We start from the raw sequence: 23,981 nt of genomic DNA, 5'->3' as shown, positions 1-23,981 counted from the left end.
AACCATACTGTGCCCAGTTCTGCTGATCCAATTAAGGTACTGGTGTTGGTGTATTAATTAGAATGCTATAATATCCTGAGTTAACTATGAAAACTATGAAAACTGAGTTAACTATGCAAACTTGCAATTTGTTTTGGTTGTAAAGATTTGCCCTGGAAGCAAGAGGAGTAAATGAATGAGGTTTGACAAATCCATGGTTAATGGGTTATGGGGGGGGATAAACTGAGTGACTGGGATCGACATATGCACACTTGTATACATAAAATAGATAACTAATAAGGACCTAACTTCAACACTTTGGCCAACTCATGCGAAGAGTTGACTCACTGGAAAAGACCCTGATGCTGGGAGGGATTAGGGGCAGGAGGAGAAGGGGACGACAAAGGATGAGATGGCTGGATGGCATCACCAACTCGATGCAGATGAGTTTGGGTGAACTCTGGGAGTTGGTGATGGACAGGGAGGCCTGGTGTGCTGCGATTCATGGGGTCACAAAGAGTCGGACATGACTGAGAGACTGAACTGAACTGAACTGAATAAGGACTTAGAGCACAGGAAATTTTACTCAATACTCTGTCATGGCCTACATGGGAAAAGAATCTAAAAAGAATGGGTATATGTGTAACTGATTCACTTTGCTGTCCAGCAGAAATTAACACAGCCCTGTAAATCAACTATAGTCCAACAAAAATTTTAAAAAGAGGAAGAAAGAATAATGAATGAGGACGTCAGGGGTGACGCAGAGAGAAGGGAGGAAGGAAGTGCATGAGAGAATCAAGGGGTCAGAGGGGCCGTGCTCTGCTGTCTACAAGTCGTAAAACACATGACCCAAAATAGCTACCCAGTCCTCGTTATCTAATTATGTCTAATTATATGTTCTTGGCCCCAGGGAAGTGGGAGACAGGCACATACCCTGGACAGTGCAGTGACAAGCCACTTTAGAAATGTGGTTGGAGACACAGCTCTTGTGGAAGCGGTACACATACTCCCATCCCCCATTCCGGCCACCGAGGATAATCCAGGATAATCCGCAGGTGTCCTCTTCACCTGTTCACCAGCCCAGAGAACTTTGGGTATCAGAGAGGCTGGGGAACTTCAGGGGAGACTTGCTTTCAAAGATAAGGCAGCAACTCCTCTTTGCTGCTTAGTAACTGGCTTTGCTGAATCTGTCTCTTTACACTTCATTTGCACAAGGCTCGCAGCACAGCAGGAAAGTTCTTTGAAGGCTAAACTCTTCTCGCAGCCCTGCAGACTGTTAGGCTTCCTGCGGCAGGGCAGCCAAAGCGCTGCCCAGGGCAAACTCAGGCCTCCCTGGTTGCTGGCCCTCGGGGCCACGAGGTCAGCACAGATAGGATTCTCCTGTGAGCCTGTGAGGTCCTGTTATCCCCATGGGAAAAGCAGTGAGGAAAGGGCTGGTCAGATGGCTGATGGGGAGGCCCAGGGTCTGGGGCTAGTCAGCAGATTGGCCCGGGGACCTAGTGCTCTGTCAACCTCAACTGTGAGCTTAGACAGGCCCGCCCTTAGAGGAGGACTCTAAGAACTACAGTAAAGTACAGTGACAAGAAATCTGTGCTAAGGGATCCCTGGGGAAGAGAATGCCCAGAACGTGCAGTTAGCAATTTAACAGAGGATCAAAACACATAAATTTGAGGTTTGCATTAGTATCAAAAGGTCCTTGCGGGTGAAGAGGAAAAAAACACAGATTTCTAAAATACCCACCAACATCAAACATGCAAGGTTTAGAGTAATGAAATGGAGTGTTCAAAAGGTAGAGAAAGAGGCTGGGCCTAGCTTTGTGATGGCTCAGCGGGTAAAGAATCTGCCTGCAATGCAGGAGACACAGGAGACATGGGCTCAACCCTAGAGCCAGGAAGATCCCTTGGAGGAGGAAATGGCAACCTAGTATGCTTGCCTGAAAATCCCATGGACAGAGGAGCCTGGCAGGCTACGGTCCATGGGGTCATAAAGAGTCAGGTACGTCTTAGCAACTAAACATACGCACAGCACACACAAAATACACATAATTCCACCTCCAAGTTATTCCCAGAGTCCTGTGTGGGTGCAGGTTGTATAAAAATGTGCAATGAAATATATCTGCTAAAATATCCATCTCTTGTCTATTTTGTTCCAATACAAAATCTTTTTTTTTTTTGAGAACTATAAGGTCAAGTGGCTTCTCATTAAAAAAAATTTTCAAGTTTTCACAAGACTTAAGAGTAGTATTTTTAGATGGGGAACACATGTATACCTGTGGCGGATTCATTTTGATGTTTGGCAAAACTAATACAATTATGTAAAGTTTAAAAATAAAATTAGAGGGAAAAAAAAAAAAAAAAAAGAAAGAAATGAAGCTTTTAACCAAATATTTCAAATTTTGATCCCTCTACTGAAAAAATAAATGGATTAAAAATGTCTTTTGAAGGGCAATTACACTACCTTGGAAAGGAAGGTAGATTTTAAAGTAATTGTTTGTTAGAAGGAGACTAAGTACCCAAAAGAAATGAAAGAACCATTAAACTGAAAAATATCTTACCTTGAGAAATTGAGGAAATGAACATGTCGGGTGAATAAATAGGGCTGTTCGGCAGTACTTATATTTTTAATCAGTTCCATCTATTAAAAAAAAGTACAAAATTAGCATATATAGGATTTAATTTACCAAGCTATATTAAGCTAAAGGTTATCTCCCCAACTCTTTTTTTCCTCACTTACTACTTCTTGAACCAGGCCAAACAGCTATGCTTTGTGCTTATGAACTTTACATAAGGCTCCTTACTAAATAAAATAAAGAAGCTCTTGCAATGTGCAGTCCTGAATTTAAGTTAGTTAATTGCCATCATGAAATAAAAGTGACAGTTGAAGTAATTTTAACTGGAGAAGTCAGTGTGTTGCTGTCCTGAAATGCAAGTACGAAAATGCCTTTAATCCTCCCCTTTAAAGTCCAATCAAGACAAAGGTTAATGATTAGTTTACATTTCTATAATGATCTTACTGGGAAATACAGAAGCATTTGAAACTAGTTCTGCAGAATTGAAAAGTAGAAATAAAATGAGGCACTATCTCCTTATTTTTCCCTTTGATTATAAAATTTACAAAACAAGTATTTCAGAGGGAACACGTAACACCCCCCCCACCACTTCCCAAAAAATGTTCTCGGGTTTTGGTGGGTGGTCATCTGAATTATTTTTTTGCAGTTATTAGCAAGGCAAAAAGTAGTTTTAATTTGTACAAACTAACATTTACAGTCTTCTGGAACATGTCATGATACAGAAAACGTTTAGTAAAATCTGTTAGAAATTCCAAGCATTCTTATGACTCCCTGACTTCCTGAATTCCACTTTCCTTAGATTTTCTTATTTGCCCCATCAAAGCTGACACTCTGGAATTTTTAAGCAGCACATTGAAAATCGCTACTTTGGACAGACATCAGAAGGGCAGCACTTCATATTTTATGAAATAGCTCAAGTTGAAAACTGGAAACAAAAACGGTCATTCATGTGTTACCTACAGTAGCAACAACAATAAAATGGGAGTCTGGAACTCTAGGTTTGTCTCAAGCGTGACGGAAACCTGGTCTGCCTTGTTCCCTCCTGTCTAGCTCGGAGCTGACACACACGGAAATGCTCCATAAATATTTGTTAAATGAATTAATTCCAACGAGTCCCTGACTTACAGATGGTTACTCTAGGACGTCGTGGCCTAAACTCTTTCATTAGACATCCGTGCTCACAACGACTGTTTGAAGAAATGAAATTGAATTTTAAAAGCAGATGACTTGCAGTTCATAACCCAGGGCTTCTGTTCGTCAGTGGCAGGCATGGGTGAATAATGGTCTGCCTGTCCTCAAGCTTGCATGTAAAAGGAAATTGAATCCTGCCTCTTTATCTTCTGTTTATCCTTTACAACCCCCCTGCATGCTCCAGAGCTTGTTTTTGGTTAATAAAACTTCCAGCTTCCTTCACATTATGAATTTTGATTTTTGATAGATCTACCAGCAGAATTACTGATTTGGGAGCACAGCCGAAAGTAACTGATTGCTGAGGTTGTCTGCTTAGAAGCATAACTGTGTGTATGTTTAAAATAGTGACCATTCAATGCCTTAATCTTTAGATTATTTTTCTTCAGCTATTTCTTTGTACACATAGAGTAATATGAGAAAGCCATCTAGGATTACACAAGACTGGAAAAATGGGTCAGAAGAAAACCTGTTTCCTTCACATATTCAACATTATATTACATTCTCTAAACACATGTCAATGTGTTAAATTTGAGAGAAGAACAGTAGTGGTTAGATTTTGAGAACAGTGTCATAATAGTCATAAAGCCGTCTATTTCACGAGGAAAAATGGATTAGTGATGACAGTGCATAACTCTTTCTAGACATCTCTTTAAATAGAGAATAAAGTTACTAATGCTTGCATTTATCACATTAGTATAGGGTAGTCAGACTGTACATTTCAGCTCTCACGAATTTTGTCCTGCACACGAAATAGGAAAATCCACATAAAGTACCACAATCTTCAGTCCACGGCATTGTGTTCACAGTTTGTGAAGATGGTGTCATCTGGCCATCTTCACAAATGCTGTGCATGCTAAGTCGCTTCAGTCGTGTCTGACTCTTGGCGACGCTATGGACTGTAGCTCGCTAGACTCCTCTGTCCACGGGATTCTCCAGGCAAAAATACTGCAGTGGGTTGCCACGCCTTCCTCCAGGGGATCCTCCCAACCCAGGGATCAAACCCGCGTCTCTTAGATCTCCTGCACTGACCAGCAGCTTCTTTACCACTAGTGCCCCCTGGGAAGCCCTCACAAATGCTAACCTTCCCCATTTCGAGTGACAAGCAGCCGGCTCCTGAGCACCTGCTGGCCATCACCTGAGTTCCCCCTTGGTTTTCCCAACGCTGCCAGCAGCCTACATTTCTCTCACCTGAGTCTTATCTGTGTGAGTGGCAAAGACATTACTTAAAATTATCACAGGAACTAACTCTCCTTTGCCTTGGCTCATGCAGGACCACTGCTAGCCTTTATTTTGATTCCACTGAATTCATTCATTCATTCAGCATTTATATTGGGTGCTTACCAAGCCCTGGAGATCAAAACCTGAATAAAATAAATGGGAAGACATAGAAAGACAAGACAGTGGAATGTGTCCTAATGGTATCCCCAAATCTACCCTGGCCAAAACCACACTCTTGATCCTCGTCCATCTTTACTCCTTTCTGGTTAATGGTTCTCTCTATATCCTCACATTTGATTTGGGTCTTTCCTGGACTCCCATATTCAATCCCTTGCTGAGTCAAGTTAATTTTATCTTTACTATTTCCCTCAATTGACCCTCAAGATCCCACATCCTATAGCCAGTCAAACTAGAGTCCTCCATATTCCTTCCATACACCATGTCCAAGACTGACCATGTCCAAACTCGGGCTCAAGATTCTTCTTCTAGAATGTTCTTCCTCTTCTCTCTGCATGTCCACATTCTAATCACTCTTTGCTGCTGCCGCCAAGTCGCTTCAGTCATGTCCGACTCTGTGCGACCCCATGGACTGCAGGCTACCAGGCTTCTCTGTCCCTGGGATTCTCCAGGCAAGAACACTGGAGTGGGTTGCCATTTCCTTCTCCTTTACAACTAGCTAAAATGCTTGCCTCCTCCAGGTAGCCTTCCTGAAGTTTTTTCATTCAACAATCATTGATTTTCAACTATGTCAGGCTATGTGCCACTCTGGATTGTGGCTTTAAAATAAAAGATTTGGTTCTTGCTCTCAGGAAGCTCAGAGACTTGTGGGAGAAGTGGATAAACAGACAGGTATCATCATGTGATAACGATCATGGGATAGAAAGCATGGAGGTGGGATGCCTGTCCCGACCTGCAGATGGAGAGGTAATGCTTTGGGGTAAGGAGGTGTTTCTCAGTGGTTTCCAAGGATACACAGGAGTCAATAAGAGAAGAAAGGGACTCTCAGCATGGCAGACAGAGTGAACAGCAGATGCAAAACACAAAACACAAAAATGACTTGGCTATTAAAACTGCCAGGCGGGCAGGCACGGGATCAGCAAAGCAGTGGACAAGACTAGAGAGGAAGGTAAGAACTGGGTAACTGAGGGTCTTGCTGGTCTCATGAAGGATTCCGACATTTATCTACAGCCAGAAAGGATTTTTTTTCTTCTCTCAGATCTAAGGTCAGGTGAAAAAGAGAGTAAGGATTAGAAGCAGAAAGTTTAGTGAGGAAGACAGAAATAATCTCAACAGGAAATGATGAGGTCATGGACTCATCACTTCTCAGTGTGGTTCCCATACCAGCTACATCAGTATCACCTGGACACCTGATTATGTTGTTTGGTCTCTAAGTCGTGTCTGACTCCTTTGTGACCCGATGGACTGTAGTCCACCAGGCTCCTCTGTCCGTGTGCTTTCCCAGGCAAGAATACTGGAGTGGGTTGCCATTCCTTCCCCAGAGAATCTTCCTGACCCAGGGATCGAACTCGTGTCTTCTGCATTGGCAAGGAGATTCTTACCACTGAGACTCCAGGGAAGCCCAGGACATGTGTTTAATAAGAACACAAAATCTCAGGCCTCACTCCACACCTATGGAATTAGAAGAAACTCTGGAGGTGGGGCCCATCAATCTGCATTTTAACAAGCATGCCAGGAAACCCTAAGGCTCAACAGGTTCAGAAACAAGGAATGAGGTTCATGGAAGTGAAAACAGATGGAGAGATTTGGGTATATTAAGGAGGGAGACTGTGCTGAGACTTGTAGCCGCTGGCAACATAAGGGAAGGAGAGGGCATGGTCAATGGAGCTTCCTTTTTAGTCCTGGCTGGGGTCTGAACATGTGGTGGTACCCATTCGTGGAGATGGGAAACACTGCAGGAGGAGGGAATCTGCCTCCAGAAGGGAGGGGAAATGGGTTTGGTTTTGAACATCATTGGCTAGAGATATCATTGTCTTCTTTAACTTCCTGAGGCACTCTGAGAATTTTCTAGGACATGCTCCGTTTACGTTACGTTATAGCTGGGTTTGTGTCCTGGCTTTGAACCAGACTGAAAGCTCCTTGAGGGTGGTGGCCAGGTTTTATTTATCCCCCAGAAAGCCAAGCCCAGGTGCCTACATAGAATACATACCCAAAACTGTTTATGCAATAAAGTACCCCCTTTTGGGGGCTTCCTGAGTGGTGTTAGTGGTAAAGAACCCACCTGCCAATGCAGGAGATGCAAGAGAGGTGGGTTCGATCTCTGGGGGCAGGGGGAAGATCCCTCGGAGGAGGGCGTGGCACCTCACTCCAGTAATCTTGCTTAGAGAATCCCATGGACAGAGGAGCCCGGCGGGCTATAGTCCACAGGGTTGCAAAGAGTTGGACACGACAGAAGTGACTTAGCATGCACGCACAGACCTCCTCTAGAAAAACATTTTTGGAGTTAAGAAATATACAGTTCACTGAAGACAGAATTATCACCGAGGCTGTGAATTCAGGTTTTCTGGGACAGATTTGTGCATTCATTACCGTGGTGTCACATGGAGCTAACAGTTGTACTATTTCACCATCTAGGATGTAACAACACAAAACAAACCATCGTTTTCTGAGTGTTTTCCAGGCTATCACTGAATCAAGATGCTCTTTATGTACATACTGGCATTTCATCTTTAAATGACTCCATGAGTTAACTATCATCCAGGGTTTACGGGTTAAGAAACTGAGGCACAGAAAAGCTGCATAGATTGCTTACGATCTCACCACTACAACCAGGTGGAATGAGGATTTAAACAAAAGTCTGCCTGACACCAAAAATCCTGCTGCTTATCACTAAACTGCAATCTCCTCACCATTCCCACTGCTTTTTGATCTATATATAACCTGTTAAAATGGGAGGAAGGGGTCGGTTAGCAAAATAACTCTGGAGACTAAAGAGGGTTTATGAAGATATGAATTTTCTATCTTTTTGTGATGGGTTTAAAAATCAAAAGAAAGTTCTAACAGATGGAAAGCATTAAAAGTAATAAAAATAAAAGCATCAAAATATCAGAGAGAATATTTTTTAAAGTTCTCGGTGGGAAAATAGTGCAACAAGCCAGGAATGAATTTAAAATACTACAAATAAAAAGAATGAAAAATAACTCTGTAATGGAATGGATCTAAAAGAAGAAGTTGAATCACAGCACATCTGAGAATGAGATAGAACTGAAGTTTAAAAAAAAGAGGCAAGAATCAAACAGAATTTATAATGTAGAGGATGTGCCAGGCAGTAGCTTTTAATCTTTCGCTTTCAACCTAACTGGCTGAGATGACAGAGCAGAAAACCTTTACCTGCAGTTCTATAAACACAGCTAGTTAGTAAAAGACTTCCTTGGGAGATGCTTGTCAGCCGTAACTGACAGAGCATTGACCCTACTCTGATCTGAGTTCTTGTGTCACTCGTAAACAACTAGATGTCCCATAATTTTGCACAACATCTTAAATGAAAGAAAAGACATGCTTTTACACATCAAAGCCAAATAAGGAGTAGCTCAGAAGAGAACTCCTTGGCCCTTTAACCTCAGAGGCCAGGAGGATGGCTGTGGGCTCTGGTTACCTTTCCCTCTTCCTCCTGCATGAAGAAAGCCCTTTTTGAAGGAGGTCGGATGGCCCTCCCACCTTCAGCTCCTCACTAAGGAGTCAGTACAACACATGCCTGCAATGAAGAAGACGACCACCAGGGGGAGTAATGATGTGACCAAGGCAAGGAGGCTGCATCTGAACAGAGAAAATCAACCTCGCGGCTACAACTTGAACCAGAGGAGAAAACATTTTAATTTTTCAGAGCTTGTGGTTTCCTACTTTCCCCCTCTTTTCTCTGCACTGAGTTTTTACTAGCAGACTCAGATTTTTGTCTACAGGACTCCAAGATAAGACCTTGTTTGCAGCACTGGGTGAACTTAGCCCTGTGGCATGGAGATGGACTCAGCTAATTTTGGTTTGACTCCAAAGTCCAGTTGGAGCAGCTCTGATACCTGTGGACACATCCTTCCTACTCTAAGGTCAGGGAACTCTGAGGGTCACTCTGAGGAGACTTTTCCAAAACATCTCAAGCAACAGTTAGTCTTCTGGGATAAACGTGCAGGCCTCTGACACAATATCTTCAGAGGTTTAAGGGATTCTCAGGTGGGCTGCCGTCTATGGGGTCGCACAGAGTCAGACACAACTGAAGTGACTTAGCAGCAGCAGCAGGTAAAAGAGGAATTTTTCTTGTTTAGTGGAGGATTCCCTTTAATTTTCTAATAATTAGATCCTTTCCTGCAATAAATCTTCACTAGAATTGTGCCTGAGCATCTCCTGGGGAGTTTCCTGCTCCCCCACAAGATACAAATACCTGGGTGCCACCATTAAGAGCATAACTCAGTATTTCATAGTAGGACCTAGAAACATGTGTGAAAAGCTCCTGAGAATATTCTGATGCCCATGATGGTTAAGAACCATTTTTTACTGACCTCCCACTGCCCATGAATAATGTTCTATCTCCTTAGCCTAACATTCAAGGTTCTTTGGGATTTGATCCCAGTTCATTTTCAATTCTTATTCTCCCATATCTTCTTGAGCATTTGGTTTTTTTCCTTTTTAAGGGGGTGATAATACTTTCCTAATAATGTTGCTTAAAGGATTAAAATGAGATGCACAAGCATCTACTATGCTGTCTGATCCTCAGTCTACAGCCATAACAGAAGGGCCTCAATGAATATTCATCACAACAAGTAAACAGTGGTGGGACCAGCCTCAGAATGAATGAGTCAACCTTTGCCTTTAACACAGGCCAGGTGACTCTGCCTTAGGGAAGCCTGGGAGGAATCCCAGTGGCCCCAGGATGGTTTCCAAGTCTAATGCGGTTTCTTTCGGTGGGTTTTCTCTTCTAGCGTTGCAATGCTTTGTAGCCACAGTCAGACATGGAGTGTGCAGTGGCTGAGAGCAGTGAGGAAGGGAAATTAAAACACCATAAAGAAATTCTGTTTCTGACGAAGAGGGTACGGCACTCTAGAACACACTGACATAGGGGCTGTATCCACTGTTCTTTGAATACTTTTCAAGAGTTTAGTCATTTGAATGGCTAGTGAATAGAGTCACTGCAGATGTGAAGTTTATAGTGAAAGAGTAGCCTTTACTGGTATGACTGATGGAAGTGTGTAGGCTGGTCCGCCAGCTCTGAACTGTGACTCAGAGTTCTGTGGGATGCAATTGAGAGCCACAAACACTATAAAGAGTCCCCTGGCCAACTCAGACTGGGACACTTTAGGTGAAAGCTGATTAAACAGACTTTTTTTTTTTGTTTGTTTTTAATTTAAAAAATTATCAGAGTCTTTAAAATGTGAATATTGTTGTGACTTTCCTAGAGGGGGACAAGGAGATAGCATTTTCCAAACTTTTTAAGTCATGATATTTTCATTTTTTTCCCCAATGTCTTAGGAGACTAAATTTCTCAGGAACACACTTAGGGAAATGCTGATATGATGGTTTTGACAAGGATCCTTAACCCTGGTGGCTCAGTAGTAAAGAATCCACCTGCCAATGCAGAAGACACAAGTTCAATCCCTGGATCGGGAAGACCCCCCTGGAGGAGGAAATGGCAACCCATTCCAGTATTCTTGCCTGGAAAATCCCACAGACAGAGGAGCTTGGCAGCTACAATCCATGGGGTCACAAAATAGTCAGACATGACTTAGCAACTAAACAACAACAACAACCTTAACTCTGAAACTCCTGTGGTGCTTGATCAAAAAAATAAAAACTTTTCTAGACTCTACCCCAGAATCTCCAGAAGAAGGGCTACATACAGCAACTACATAATCATAAGGCTGTGCTGGGGATGCCCTGGTGACTCAGTGGTAAAGAATCTACCTGCCCATGCAGGAGACACAGGTTCAATCCCTGACCCAGGAAGCTCCCAGAAGCCGCATAGCAGCTAAACCCGTGTACCATAACTACTGAGCCTGTGCTCTAGATCCTGGGAGCCACAACAAGAGAAGCTGCTGCAAAGAGAAACTCACACACCACAAACAGAGAGTGGCTCTTGCTTGCCAAAACTGAAGAAAAGCCTACAGCAAGGAAGACCCAGCACAGACAAAAATATATAAAAAAATAAACATTTGTGTTTTTTGTTTTAAAAAGATCCTGCTGTGCAACCAGAGCATATAGCCACTGCATTAGGAGGGTGGCTCCTAAATTCGGGAGGGCCCAAGTTCAAGCCCAAGTGCTATGGACAGTCAGTTTTATTGTATTTGGAAAGTGACTTCATCAGGCTGTTTTAGTTTTCTCATCCATAAAATAGGAAATCGTACCCACTCACTGGTCTAGTTTTAGGTCCAAACGAATTAAATGAAATAATAAAATAAAACAATTAGCACAGAGCAGGTGCTGCTATTTCAGTTTGGAATCCTCCATAACTTCAGTACGGACTTCCCTGGTGGCTCAGCAGTAAAGAATCCACCTGGAAAGCAGGAGACGCAGGAGATGCTGGTTCATTCCCTGGGTCAGGAAGATCCCCTGGAGAAGGAAATGGCAACCCACTCCAGTATTCTTACCTGGAGAATCCCATGGACAGAGGAGACTGGGGGGCTACAATCCATGGGGTGACAAAGAGTCAGACATGACTTAAGTGATTGAACACACACATAGCTTAAGTCTAAATAAAAATTGGAAATGTATTTGCTTTCTCCATCTTTTAGGTTCATATGCCAACAGTTTTTGCCCTTCTTCAACAGGAATGAAATCATTTTGACTTCTTAGGTCTGTGATATGCCTCTGACATATTGGCTTTTATTATCCTCAGAGCAGCATTCTGAAAGATAGGGTCAGACCATTAACAAAGATGGGTATGAGTCTTTTGGAAATCACACATCCTGCCTTCTGGAAAATGGTTCTTTATCTTTTAGGTTGTACATGATCTCTGTTTTCCAAGAAAGTATCTAAACTAGCCCAAGCGATTTAAATCTGGTTTTAAAGCATAAATCAAATGATGTCATCCGGAGTTCCCATTATATGCCCTGCAAAAGGTCCAACATTTGGCCAGCACCAGCTGTCCATGTTCTTCTGTGGAGGCAGAGTTTTCTAAAATATTAACTTCAAAGGCATTTCTATTTCTTATAAGGGCAGATGTAATGGGCTTTTTATTGATGTTGTAACATTTGCTGTCTTCATGCTCTCTTTCCTTTTTAATAATCCCTTCAGTGTCTTACTCCATGAAATAGATTTTTTAAAATCTAGTGCTCAATGGGTTTGTGTGTGTACGTGTGTGTGCATGTGTGTGTGAGATGACAGGTACCCTCCAGGGAGAAACGTATGTGTGAATTTGACTCTAGCCCAGAGAGATGCCATTGTGTATGGATGCAATGATACAGATGATTCCAGTCTTCAGTCTCATAAGCGGTTACTTTTCCAAAGTTCATTTATAAGTCAGTAGTTTGGAACTTGGAACACATTTTCTCATAAAAGAAATGTTCGACATGGTGGAGAGAGTCCCAGGCCAGCCCACAAGAGTCCATTTAACTCGTACTGCACCAAAGCAGACTTGTCATTAACTCCAGAGAACAATGTTGCCATGGGAACTACATTTTCAGAGTTCTACTCTTTCATGTTAAGAACCACTGACTATAAAATTTTAACTCATCTCCCTAAATCACATACTCCCCTTTCCTTTAATAAATTACCAAGAAAAGGGAGCTATTCACACCACAGATTATTTCTTGCATATATTAGGTTAAAATAAAAATTTTTCTCTACTTGTTTCATGCACTTTGAATCTTTAGAAAAAGGATGCATGTAACAAAGAAAGAGTTTCTTTAAACATTCTTGAGACTTGGTTTCAAGTCTTCTTTGAACTACTTCAAACTTGGTTTCTTGTCCTGGCGTTTCCTGGCTCCCCTTGTATGTCACAGCCCGGTCAGCTAGCTCCAGAGAGGCAACTGTCACTATCCTTATGCTTGTTTGTACATCAAAATTGTTTGTTTGCTTTTTCTACCAGATCTATACCTTTCCCTTAAGTTTTTTAAAACTTGCCTTATAATTTAATAGGAATCTGCAATAACCAAGTAATGAAGTATATTCTAGGTCACACTGACCACAGGAATCAGAAATGCTTCAACTAATTATACACAGATCATGGCAGAAGTTGTATAAATATATCACAGAATCACAGGGCTGGAAAGAACCTTAAAAGATTGTCTAGTCTTTTCCCTGGCTTTCAGACAAGCCAATCATTCCAAACAGATGAGAACTAACCTCTGTTTTAGAGGAAAGGATAACTTTGGCTTTAACCCTTTCTAAAAGACTTTACAATTTGTGTACCATTAGTAAATTATTCTTCATTTTTAGTCTAAGTCCTTCCCTTTACAGTTCATCACAGGAAACAAAGTAGGTTGATTTGTTTAAAATTCCAGAGTGTATTCAAATATCATATTTTGTGCTTGTTTTTCTAGGGTCTTCCTGAACATCTTAGGGTCTAATATTCTCATTACTTTACTCCCTCTGAGTTTTTACACCTTTCTGCAGTGGGAACTAAAGTCCAGATACTATACTTTGTTAGGCTTTAAGAACTGAGCATAATTTCCATACATAGGAACATTTAAGTCTAATCTGATAGCTGACTGAAAGACTCAAAAGAAAACCAAGTTTTTTATTTATAACAACACTGCAATCGCATAGGCTATTTATTATAGTTGCTCTCTTTCAGGGAGTAAAAAGGGTATGCTGCTGCTGCTGCTAAGTCGCTTCAGTCATGTCCGACTCTGTGCGACCCCATAGACGACAGCCCACCAGGCTTCCCCATCCCTGGGATTCTCCAGGCAAGAACACTGGAGTGGGTTGCCATTTCCTTCTCCAATGCATGAAAGTGAAAAGTGAAAGTGAAGTCGCTCAGTCGTGTCCGACTCTAGCAACCCCATGGACTGCAGCCTACCAGGCTCTTCCGTTCCTTGAGATTTTCCAGGCAAAAAGGGTATAACCAGCCCTAATTATATTTGTTCTTCAATCAGATAAGGAAATCAAAGAACCTACCCCATGAAAATTACTGATAGAATGTGATATCTTAAAATGTCAGCAAATATAATTTTTCTATTGAGCACCTACCACAGAACTTGTAAGTGAAAAAGTGAAAGTGAAAGTTACTCAGTCGTGTCTGACTCTTTGTGACCCCATGGACTGTATAGCACATGGGATTCTCCAGGCTAGGATACTGGAGTGGGTAGCCGTTCCCTTCTCCAGCGAATCTTCCCAACCCAGGGATTGAACCCAGGTCGCCCACACTGCAGGCGGATTCTTTACCAGCTGAGTCACAAGGCAAGCCCAAGAATACTGGAGTGGGTAGCTGTTCCCTTCTCCAGGGGGCCTTCCCAACCCAGGGATGGAACCCAGGTCGCCCACATTGCAGGCAGATTCTTTACCAACTGAGCTATCTAATCCCAAAACTTTTTTTTTTTTTTTTGCTTATTGCTTATGACTATTTAGACTTGTTACTCAGAGACCCCTTGGTGGAAGTTTTCAAAGAAATGGGCATTTTGATCTCTATACTGTGGAAGACAGTAAATACACAGACATTATAGCAAGTACTGCTGGCAGCGCTACACTCTCAAAACAGTCCTCCCATTCCCTGTGACAAGAGAGACAGGAAGGCTATTGCATATCCCCTGCGTGTGTGAGGTTTTGAATGCCTGAAAGGTGAAGATCGTGTAAGACAGAAGTACACGTAGCATTAGGGTCTCACCTTAGTAAACCATGTACCTGGTTTATTCCCTAAATTTACCTAGTCACTGAGTGGTGTGATGGTTAAATTTCATGTGTCAATTTGACTGGCCAAGGGATGCCCAGATTAAGCAGTATTTCCCAGTGTGTCTGTGAGAGTGCTTCTGGATGAGATGAGCATTTGAATCAGTTGGACTCAGTAGATATCCCTCCCCAGCGTGGGTGGGCCTCATCCAATCCCTTGAAGGCCTGAGTAGAACAAAATGTGGAAGAAGGAGGAAGTGATTTTTTTTTCCTGCTTCACTGACTAAACTGAGACATCTCATATTATATTCTCCTGCCCTTACGTCATGGGATTTACATCATGGGCTCGCCTGCTTCTCAGGCTTTCACACTTGGGCTCGAGCTCAGTTTCACCAATGGCTTTACTGGGCCTTCAACTTGCAGATGGCAGAGTGTGGGACTTCTCAGCCTCCATCATTGCATATGCCAATTCCTCATAGTACATCTCCATTCCTGTCTGTCTGTCCATCTGTACACTGATATCTGTTTATCTTTTGATAGCCATATCTCCATCCTGCTGGTACTGTTCTCTGAAGAGCCCTGACTTACGCTGCTGCTGCTGTTTAGTCGTTTCAGTCGTGTCCGACTCTGTGGGACCCAATGGACTGCAGCCTACCAGGCACCTCTGTCCAGGGGGACTCTCCAGGCAAGAACACTGGAACAGGCTGCCACGCCCTCCTCCAGGGGATCTTCCCAACCCAGGGATCGAACCCAGGTCGCCTGCATTGCAGGCAGATTTTTTACCACTGAGCCACCAGGAAAGCCTGCCCTGACTTATACTGGTGGCTATTCACCCATTCTAAATACCTAAGAGGACCAAAGCAACTTTTTGAGACCAAGCTAACAAACTTGACCCTGTGAAATGATTATGAGAGCACTAGGCCTGTTGTCTACACTAACAAAGCATCTCAGTGGAGACTATCAACCCTATTTTGGTGTCAGCTTACAAAGTGGAATCTGTCTTCCTAGCTTCCTGACTACCACCCGCATGGGCCTCATATGGGTCAGCGTCTTAGGGCAGATTTGTTCCCAGGAGGTGGGATAATTCTTTTGATACCACTAAATAGGCCAAGAGCTGTTTTGGCACCTCAAGACCCCCCGAACTTACCATAATAGGAAGCTCGTGCCCCCATCAACCAACCAGATTCCTGGCCCAACGAGGGTTTTCTCTTTATTATAACCATAAAAACTTAGGACATTTGTGAGGAAATGCAAAGGAAGAAATATTAAAATCAGGTTTTCTTATTTTTGCTCCCAAGATGTCAGCGTTACCTATAACTCAGTGGCATACCTATGTGAGATTTAAGCACTGCTAATTTTAGCTAAACAGACAATGACCATGTACTCTATCCTTCACTGGTTTTAATAAAAGTATCCCTTCAGGGGAACTTCCTGGTTTACAGACGTCTGTCAGAACCCTCAACTTAAATTTCCTTCCACACCCTGGCAAAAATACAGTATGATATTGTAACTCTGGTATTCATTTGGTAGGGGTGAAAGGGTGTTCCGGAAGGCACCCACTAATGGTGCAAATGAAGCAAAGACAACTTACTTGTTCATTCTTAGTAAGCCTGGTTTTGTTGTGAATGTCTGACGTGACCAAATTGAATCCGTGCTTCTCTGACAAGATTCTCAGAAGCAGGACGACGGTCCGACTCCCACACTTGCCCACTCTGTTGTACACCACCTGGCTCGGGAAAGGCAGCACCTGGGAATGAGCGAGAGCAGATGAGAGACTGTGGGGTTGAAACACTGAGGATTCTTCCCTCAACTGCAGAATGATAAACATTTGGTCAAACTCGCAAAGAGTCAGACACGGCTTAGCAACTGAAGAACAACAGCAAGTGAGAAGGGCCCGTGTGAAGCTAACGAGAATGGACACAATGAACCGGGATTCTTCTTCACGGTGTAACATGAGAGAAACACTGGACTCCTCCATCTATGCTGACACTTAAAACTGGTACAATTTCATGCCGTCTAGAATATTGATTGTGAAGTCACTGTTGTCTTTTTCTTCAGAACGAAATATATAAATAGGTGCTTTAATGAAAATATTCTTTTGCAAGTTGTATTAGAACAATCTGTAGAGTGCTTGGGAGAAATAATAGTAATTTCAAAAATTGAGACATAATTTAAAAGCAATAAAATTCACCCTTTAACGTGTTCAATTCAGTGAGTTTCAGTATATTCACAGAGTTGTGAACCTTCACCAGTACTTAATTCCAGAGCACTGGAAAAGAAACTCCACACCCATTAGCATTCACTTCCATTTACCTCATTATCTTGATTCACTGAAACTATCTACTCTCTGTCTCTAGGGTTTTGCCTATAGCTTTCCAAAAATCTCATATAAATGGAATCACAGGACATGCGGCCTTTTGTGTCTGGCTTCTTTCACTGAGCATAATGTTTTTAAGGTTCATCAGTGTTGTAGTATGAATTGGTATTTCATCTCTTTACATGGCTTGTATGGATAGGCCATATTTTGTTTATATATTTATCAGTTGATGGACATTGGATTGTTTCCACCTTTTGCCTACTATGAGTAAATATGCTGTGAACATTTGTCTATATGTCTTTGTGTATACATCTGTTTTTGATTCATCTTGGGTAAATCCTCAGAGTAGAAACGCTGGATCATATGGTAACTCTATGCTTAATTTTTTGAAGAACTGCCAAACTGTTTTTAATACAGCTGCACCACTTTATATTCCCACCAGCAAAGCATGAGAGTTTCAATTTCTCCACATCCTTGCTAACACTTGTTATTGCTTGTTTTTATTATTATTATTATAGCCATCCTAATGGGTGTGAAGTGGTATCTCATTGTGGTTTTGATTTGCATTTCCCTGATGACTAATGACGTTGAGCATATTTTATGTATTTATTGGCCATTTGTATATTTTCTTTGGACAAATGTCTATTCAAACACTGCCCATTTTAAAATTGGTTATTTAATCTTTTCACTGTTTTTTTTTCAGATTTCATTTTTTTTTAACATTTTATTTTATATTGGAGTATAACCTGTTAACACTGTTGTGGTAGTTTCAGGTGGACAGCAAAGGGACTCAGTCATTCATATACATGTAACCATTCTCCCCCAAACGCCCTTTCGCATCCAGGCTGCCACATAACACTGAGCAGAGTTTCCTGTACAGTAGGTAGGATCCTATGCACTATCCATAGAGTTTTAAAAGTTCTATATTTTTTCTTAATTTGCAAGTATATTCTCCCATTCTATGGACTGTCTTTTCACTTTCTTGAAATGTCAAAGCGTGAGATTGTAATCTTAATAGAATCCAATTTATCTAGTTTTTCTTTGGTTGCTTCGCTTTCAGTATCATATCTAAGAAACCATTGTCTAATCCAAAGTCACAAAGATATACACCTGTGTTTTCTCTTAGAGGTTTCATAGTTTTAGTGCTAATATTCAGGTCTTTGATTCATTTTGAGTTAATTCTGTGTATGATGTGAGCTAGTGATCTGACTTCATTCCTTTGCATGTGAATATCCATCTGCCTCAGCAGCATTTTTTTGAAAAGACTTTTTTTCCTTTCTCTATATAATTGTTTGGCATCCTTACTGAAAACCCCCTAACCATAAAACTACAGTTTTATTTCTGGACTGTCAGTCCTGTTCCATTGATCTATATGTTCATCCTATGCCAGAACCACAGAATTTGGGTTACCATTTCTTCATTCTAAGTTTTGAAATCAGGAAGGGTGAATCCCTGCAACTGTTTTCTTCTTTACCAAGATTGTTTTGGCTATTCTGGGTCCCTTGCATTTCCTTATGAATTTTAGGATCAGCTTGTCAATTTCTGCAAAAAAGGCCATTGAGATTTTGACAGGGACTGTGTTGAATCAATAGATCAATAGAGGGACTACTGCCATTTTAAAATATTAAGTCTTCCAATACATGAACATAGAAGTCTTTCCACTTACTGGATTTTCCTTTAATTTGTTTCATTGATGTTTTTCAATTTTCAGTGTACAAGCCTTATAATTCTCTTATTTATTTTTTGATGCTATTTTAAATGGTGTTCCCTGGTAGCTTAGTGGTAAATAATCTGTCTGAAGTGCAGGAGATCTGAGTTTGATCCCTGAGTCAGAAAGATCCCCTGGAGAAGGAAATGGCAACCCACTCCAGTATTCTTTGTGTGTGTGTGTGTAATAAAGTTTTATAAAAGAGATAGGAGAAAGCTTCTGACATAGACATCAGAAGGGGACTGAAAAAGTGCCCCCTTGCTAGTTTTTAGCAAGGCCACTCCAGTATTCTTGCCTGAAAAATCCCATGGACAGAGGAGCCTGGCAGGCCATAATCCATGGGATCACAAGAGTTGGACACAACTTAGTAAATAAACCACCATTATAAATGGAACTGCTTTTTAATTTAATTTTTGGATTGGCTGCTCACTGGTAGAAATACAACTGATTTTTGTATATTGATCTTGTATCCTCCAACCCTGCTGAACTCATTTTATTAGCTTTAATAGTTTCTTTGTGTGGATTCTTTAGGATTTTCAATATGTTTGATCATGACATCTGCAAACAGAGATAGTTTTACTTCTTCCTTTGCAGTATGGATGCCTTTTATTTCTTTTTCTTTTCTAATTGCCAAGTTATAAAAATTCTGATAGACTAAGAAGCAATTATAAAAGTATCTGATTAAATATTTAAATCCCCAATAAAGATCTTATTTCCATATTGAATGCTGGGCATTCAACAGTAATTGACAAATAAAATAACCAAAAGATTCCATCATTCAGCACATATCCATAACAGAAGGCCATAAAAGGCCCAAAGTTAAAGAGTATAGTACAACATATCTAAATATACCCCAAACTTGGCTATGGTATGCAATTTGAATTTTTGCCTTTGTAATTACAGGTTTAATTTTCTTAAAATGTTTTATAGGCAGAGCAGCATTTTGTAAATTTGGAGCTTCAAGGCTAATTGTCATTGGAGTAAAATATAATACTAATATCACTTACGTAGCAACCAGTCATATACCATTTTGATATAATTCTTCACATATATATTTTTTAAATGAGCAATACTTTGTTTCCTTAGGGTCAGTCATAATATCTTCTATTATGTGCCCTGATGTGTGTGTGTTAGTCGCTCAGTCGTATCCAATTCTTTGTGACCCCATGGACTGTAGCCCACCAAGCTCCTCTGTCCATGGGATTCTCCAGGCAAGAATACTGGAGTGGGTTGCCATTTCCTTCTCCAATCTATGACTACTGGCAAAAACATAGCTTTGACTAGATGAACCTTTGTTAGCAGAGTAATGTCTCTGCTTTTTTAGTATGCTATCTAGGTTGGTCATAACTTTTCTTCAAAGGAGCGAGCATCTTTTAATTTCATGGCAGCAGTCACCATCTGGAGCCCAAGCAAAGAAAGTCTCTCACTGTTTCCATTGTCTCCCCATCTATTTGCCATGAAGTGATGGGAATGGATGCTGTGATCTACATGTCCTCATGGTGCCTAGAAAATGCCTTGGATACATAGTGTCTCAATAGACATCCATTGGTTCTTGGCAGCTCTGAGGGGCTTAATGTACTGTTTAACATTAACACAATGATTCCACTTAACAGTGAGACCAGGACAATCTTCCAATACAGCTGATCTTTCTGACCAAATGCTAATAAAATCATCAGGGTAAAAAAGACCATCAATATAATAGGTCCTTTCATTTACGGTTCAATCAGTGAGTACCTCAAAAGTCTACCCTCTGGAAATAATTGTAGAAGTTCAGATATTCGGACGAATCATTTAGTTCTTATTCATGAGACTGTGACCCAGGGAGGTTGAACTGGGCTTCACATTTAGTGGAATTGCACTACTAGTGTGTGTAAGTTGGATTTTCTGTAATAACCAGGCTGGGAGATAGACTGTGGTTGTGACAAAGCTGCCAAAATAAACACAACTTTTAATTTCTTTGGGGGAATTAAACTGTTCAAGAATTGGATGAATACATTTTTCCTTGTCTCCTAGGACAGCACAGAACAACAATTTAGTCAATTGGTGGCCTAGAAGGTGTGAGTTACAACATATTAAGTACTTTATTCTAAGAGTATAAAATGTATCTTAGAAATTTTAGATGAAGAACAGAGGCACTTAGAAACCTGAGGTGGAAATAATTTCTCCTGAATTTCTTGGTTAATCAACACAGTGAGTGTGTGCTAAGTCACTTCAGTTGTGTCCGACTCTTTGCGACACAATGGACCATAGCCTGCCAGGCTCCTCTGTCCATGGAATTCTCCAAGCATGAATATTGGAGTGGATTGGCATGCCCTCCTCCAGAGGATCTTCCCCTCCCAGGGATTGAACAAACCTGGGTATCCTGCATTACAGGCAGATTCTTTATTGTCTGAGCCACAACATACAATACACCATCACAAATAATAACCTTTCTCAAATTTAGGGTGGGACTTTTAAATCCTTTCTAAAAACCTATGGAATTCACTGGAAACTGGCAGATTTAGTCAGGCCAGATCAATGAGTTGATTTGGGGGTTTGGGATAGGTGTTAAAATTAACAATGGCAATGAGTTGCTGCTCATCCTTGTTTTTAGTAGAACTATAAATGTGCTCCTGAAGTCTGTTTTACCAACTTTGTCATCTTTTCTGATGTGTACTTTCTGAAATGATGGTAAAAAAACAGGACAGATTTTTATGGAGGGCTGACCCTGACCCCCAAGTGCAGGCTCTGTGCCATATAAATTTTTTTAATCTTTGTTAACAATAGTGAATCAAATAGCATAACTGTCTTCACTCTAGTGTACATTTCTCTAGGAATTTAAATTTTCAAATAATTTAAGCATCATTAATAGTACCTAAGCGACTTTCCTGTGTGCTCTTCTCTTTCTCATAGATCACAGATTCACACAATGACAGAGTTTGAAGTCTAGAGACAATGTGGATTAATTCATCCCCTTCCAACTCCCTCCCCACCCTGTACCACTAGTCTCTTTCATCCCCACCCACAGCCCAATCTGTGTTTGACTTGACTAGAGCTTTATCTTGTCTTTTCACCCACTCAAGTACCCTGTGAGATGGATATTAGGAGTATTTTTAGATGCGTAACCAAGGCCGGAGAGATCATTTGGTGTGTTCAAGGTCACAAAGCTAAAGAAGTACCATGTAACAACTAAAACCCAGCTTGCAGCTAACCTGACCCCAAAATGACACTCTATTTAATATAATAAAACAGCAAAAGGTGAAAATGACCTTTAGTTTGGCTTCTGCAACAGAGATGCTATTTCTTTTTGTCATGTCTTGAATGTGTCCAATCTCATTAAATGCTATTGTTCAACAGTCTACTCTCACAACCAGAATCATCGGGCATTACTCATCCATTACTTATGTCCCCAGATGCTCAGCTGGAACTGACAGGAGTCGACTGGCCTCTCTTGCTCCTTCCTCAGGATGCATTTTATAAGCTAATGTAAGTCCGGAGTGTCAGAGCAGCTAACGGGAGGGGAAGAGAAGGATGTAGTTTTCGCTGTATTCCTTCCCCTAATCTACTGTAAGCAGTCACAGCTGCCTCAGATATTGTGACCCACTTCACTAGGAAAGGAAAAAACAGGAAGCAATACGTCACAGTGAAATGTATATAAAATCCTAAATGCACTTAAAATGTCTATCAAGACAAGCGAATACCCTCAAATGGTAAACTTAACGACTGTGAAAAGATGTCTAAAGCCCTCTTTAGATCAAAATCCCCATTTTTCCTCAACAGATATTTGCCAATTGTTAGGTATTTCAACTTTAATGTCCCTATTATCATTTGCACACAAATTTTTGAAACTTACTCTTTCTTTGTGCATCCTACAAAGAAGCACACAACAAAAACCCTCCCTCTCCCTCCTGCACCCCAAGTGATTCTTCATTCTTGGCAACCATGGTTATACGAATGTTATGTCTGTGGTTTCTATTTTATGGCCAATTTGTAAAAGTGAAGGGAGCTCCCAAATATTTCACTCAGTGACTTATATATTTTTATGTTGCCTGCCTTGTAAGTTCTGCAAATGCCACAAATCCCCAGGGCCTGACAGGCTTGTGTGCAGTGTGCCAAATAAACAGAAGTCTTTCCAAAATCCTGAGCACAACAGTAACTACCACCAGATGACATCCACAATTCAATAACCTCCCCCAGGTTTGAAATGGGGCAGAGAAAGAAGCCTTTCTAGGTAAAAAGCAAACTTGGTCTGGACCTAGATTTTTCATAGTCCATGATTATAGGTTTCTCTGGGGACCGGTCTTGTCGGAAGAATGAACATCAATCCTGCTTTCAAGTCTTTGCAAAACGATATTTAATATAGTATGTTACAAGCTGTAGTTCCTGAATGGCTATATATTTAAATTACCTATGAAACTTCTAAAACTCCGGATTTCTGGACCCGACTCTGAAACTAACTGAAACAGAAAGTCTAGGATGATGAGGGTCGGGAGGCTGGCTCTAGAGAGGTTCTCTGCGGCCCTGCCACCTCTAGGTCCGTTTAGAAGAACCACTACTGTAGTAGACTCCTAGCCTTCCATGTTAAGCTGTTGGCTGGTTCCGAACAGCATTATGAGGGATTATGATGGGGGAGAAGGTTGCCTGCATGATACTGGAGAAGAGTCTGGGTGAAAGGCACTGTCATGGACTCCCCGGAGTGCTGCTGTCCTCTCATCCATAGTTCAAAGTCATGACTAACCCAACAGATCTGCTCACACTACAGTAAGGGTCCACCCCCTAGAATGATTAGAGAACAAATGTGGTGGTTAAAGGGCTTCCCAAGTGGTGCTGGGAATAAAGAGTTTGCCTGCCAATGCAGGAGACTTAAGAGATGTGAGTTCAATCCCTGGAATGGGAAGATCCCCCGGAGGAGGGGATAGCAACCCACTCCAGTATTCTTGCCTGGAGAATCCCATGGACAGAGGAGCCTGGCAGGCTACAGTCCATAGTGTTGCAGAGTCAGATACGATTTTAGCAACTTAGCATGCAAGTACGCAGGTGCTGGTTAACTGAATGTGCGTGCATAGTTGTTAAGTCATGTCTGACTCCTTGTGACCCTGTGGACAGTAGCCCGTCAGGCTCCTCTGTCCACAGGATTTCCCAGGCAAGAATACTGGAGTGGGTTGTCATTTCTTTCTCCAGGGGATCATGCTGACCCAGGGATCGAACGTGGATCTCCTGAATTGCAGGTAGATTCTTTACCACTGAGCTAC

General features: G+C 41.5%; 1 protein-coding gene across 3 annotated transcripts in view; it reads right to left on the bottom strand.

The window, feature by feature from the left end:
- The window catches only part of UST (uronyl 2-sulfotransferase), a 317,673-nt gene that overhangs the window by 101,221 nt on the left and 192,471 nt on the right, over positions 1-23,981 (bottom strand). For 2 of the 3 annotated variants that reach the window (XM_019967566.2, XM_019967565.2), the window contains exons 3-4: positions 16,317-16,472; positions 2,534-2,613 (exon numbers count right to left, since the gene is read on the bottom strand). In XM_019967566.2, the coding sequence (XP_019823125.2) occupies positions 2,534-2,613; positions 16,317-16,472 (236 nt within the window). The remainder of the gene's footprint in view (positions 1-2,533; positions 2,614-16,316; positions 16,473-23,981) is intronic. The other variant, XM_070796329.1, reaches the window with a different exon arrangement.

The sequence above is a fragment of the Bos indicus genome, chromosome 9 (assembly GCF_029378745.1).
Source record: "Bos indicus isolate NIAB-ARS_2022 breed Sahiwal x Tharparkar chromosome 9, NIAB-ARS_B.indTharparkar_mat_pri_1.0, whole genome shotgun sequence".
Lineage (NCBI taxonomy): Eukaryota > Metazoa > Chordata > Mammalia > Artiodactyla > Bovidae > Bos > Bos indicus.
The sequence above is the reverse complement of the archived record's forward strand: the minus strand, read 5'-3'. Positions and strand labels throughout refer to the sequence as shown.